The 2,500-nt window shown below is 42.4% G+C and overlaps 1 protein-coding gene across 1 annotated transcript in view; it reads right to left on the reverse strand.

Annotated features, from left to right (window-relative positions):
• cyld3 (cylindromatosis (turban tumor syndrome) 3) overlaps positions 1–2,500 on the reverse strand; it is a 35,810-nt gene that overhangs the window by 29,180 nt on the left and 4,130 nt on the right. The window contains exons 4-7 of the mRNA XM_081357285.1: positions 2,348–2,500; positions 1,998–2,103; positions 1,027–1,577; positions 87–252 (exon numbers count right to left, since the gene is read on the reverse strand). The exon at positions 2,348–2,500 is cut by the window's right edge and continues 144 nt beyond it. Coding sequence (XP_081213411.1) covers positions 87–252; positions 1,027–1,577; positions 1,998–2,103; positions 2,348–2,500 — 976 coding nt within the window. The remainder of the gene's footprint in view (positions 1–86; positions 253–1,026; positions 1,578–1,997; positions 2,104–2,347) is intronic.

The raw sequence follows: 2,500 nt of genomic DNA on the forward strand, positions 1-2,500 counted from the left end.
CTATGAAATATATATTTTGAAGCGGTTTTGAAACCGCGTCTGTTGTGCCGAGCGCTATATAAATATATAAATCAAAGCGAACGCACCGATGGAGTTGCAGCGATCGACCTGATTGATGGGCAGCTCGGGCTCCGGGAACCTGGAGTCGCGTCTGCAGTTCCTCAGTTTGACGAACAGCCCTTTATTAGCGGGACAGCGGAAGTGGCGTTCGCTGAGGTAACTGCCATCCGTAGCGGCGGACAACTCCTGGTCCTGACAAACAAAACACTTTCAACATAAACCACCTTTATTATTAATAATTTATTAGTATCCCTCATCCTTCTTATAAAAACTTTTTATTTAAAAAATTATTTTAAAAAAGTGAGTGTTCATCAGAGAGTCCAAGACCCAAGGACTTTTGTTTGGTTGAAATTTAAAAAAGAAACAAATCCTTCCATCGCGGGTCAATTTGACCCCCTTAGGAATGAATTGAATGTGAGGAATGCTTCAGTTCACATAGAAAAAACTAAAAATGCTCAAAATTAAAACTAAAAATGCTAACACTTTACCAAAAAATTATTTTATAATGTCTACATGTGTATCTGAATGCACACTGAAGTAAAACTTTAGGACCCAGAGGAACAGCTTGTTTACTCCATATAGAGCTATAAGGCCATCTAGAGTCATAAAATATCATCTTATATTATTATTTTTCCACAAGAGGTCGGCAGAGACGCCCAATGTAAGATATTTAGAGCTGAATTAAAAGGGGTATGCATAGAATTGTGAGTTATTTTGAATTTAGGTTTAAAGAATGTGAGGAATGTGCTTAAATGACTACTTATTTATTATTTATTGATAAAATCTAGTCATTTAATGGAAAATAAAATAAAAAAATAACTAAAAACCTCATTAAAAAAATAGAAAAAAATATTATCAAAATGAAATAAAATAAGATTTCTGGACAAAAAAAGTATCAGATCATTTTGATGTGTTACAAAGTTTGTAAGGTTAAGTATTCTTCCTAAGTGAGAGTTGTTCGATTACCAGCTCAATTCCAGCGACTGGCTCTGATAGGCCGCTGATCTGCCCAATCCAGCGAATCACTCCAAAAAGGGGCGGGTCATTGACTTCCACCATGGATCCCACCTCTAACCACGTGCCAAGCTCCGCCCTCTGCTCAGCGATTGGTGGAGAGGGGAGGTTGTGGAATCCGTTTGACGAGCGCGAGTGGTCAGTGGGCGGGGACATGGGTGGGGCCTGAGGCCTGGTGGGTGGGGCCTGAAGCTTGGTGGGCGGGGCCTGAAGCTTGGTGGGCGGGACCAGCGGAGGAGGTTTCAGAGCGGCTTTCGGCACAGAGGAGGACGGAGGCTGGAGGGCTTGTTTAGCCGTCACTAACATGGCCGCCTGGATGAGGGGTCTGTCTGTGGGCGTGGCCGTCTGAGAGGTGGGCGTGGCCATTGGTGAGGTGGGCGTGACCACCGGAGAGGTGGGCGTGGTCATCTGGACGGCGGGTTTATTGGCGAGGGGCGACAGAGGCAGTTTGGGAAGCGGTTTGGGATTGATTACTCCCACAGGAGGCCGTTCAGATCGAGTTTCTGCGGAACAAAAGACAACATATATATAGATTATTGAACAATTCTTATTTATTCTCCCTGAAAGAGTCTCTTCTGCTCACAAAAGCTGCGTTTATTTGATTAAAAATACTGTAAAAATAGTGAAATATTCTTGTAATGTAAATCATCTGTTTTTTATGTGAATAAATGTTAAAGTGTAATTTATTCCTGTGATCAAAGCTGAATGTTCAGCATCATTACTCCAGTCTTCAGTGTCACATGATCCTTCAGAAATCACTCTAATATGAGGATTTGTTATTATGATATATTAACATTTAAATAGTGACAGTAGAGACATGTATAATGTTACAAAAAATTATATTTCAAATAAACGCTAAACTTTCTATTCATAATAAAATGCATCATGGTCTCATTGTTTATGACACTGGTTTTGATGGTTACCTGCAGTTACTTTGGAAAGGGGAAGTAAAGCCCCAAACTCAGGTGACGGGATGGAGCACAGTTTGGTGTTTTTATAATATCCATCCCATGATCCCACCGCTTGATCCTAAACACACACACACACACACACACACACACACACACACACACATTAACTGGACACATGTTAAAGTTACCTTTCTCCTTTACCTCTGTAGAGATAAAACGTTGTCAAAATGATTCCAGTGTTGTGCAAGTTAATAACTAATGATCTTCACATTAGTGATGAACACCTGCTGTTAACAAGCAGAACTGCTCTGCTCACGTTATAAAGGCCGACACACTGAACTCTACACCTGACGAACGCTCACCAGTAACACTCCCACATAAAGAGAGCTGGAGGCCCGGCTGGGCAAGGGTCCGCAGAACTGCACAGTCCCGCGCTGCACACACTCGTCCAGCGGGAAACACACTCTCTGGCCGACGGCGAGCGGGGACACACACTCTGCGGATCGGGACTGGAC

Source organism: Scardinius erythrophthalmus (genome assembly GCF_964197995.2).
Source record: "Scardinius erythrophthalmus genome assembly, chromosome: 2".
Lineage (NCBI taxonomy): Eukaryota > Metazoa > Chordata > Actinopteri > Cypriniformes > Leuciscidae > Scardinius > Scardinius erythrophthalmus.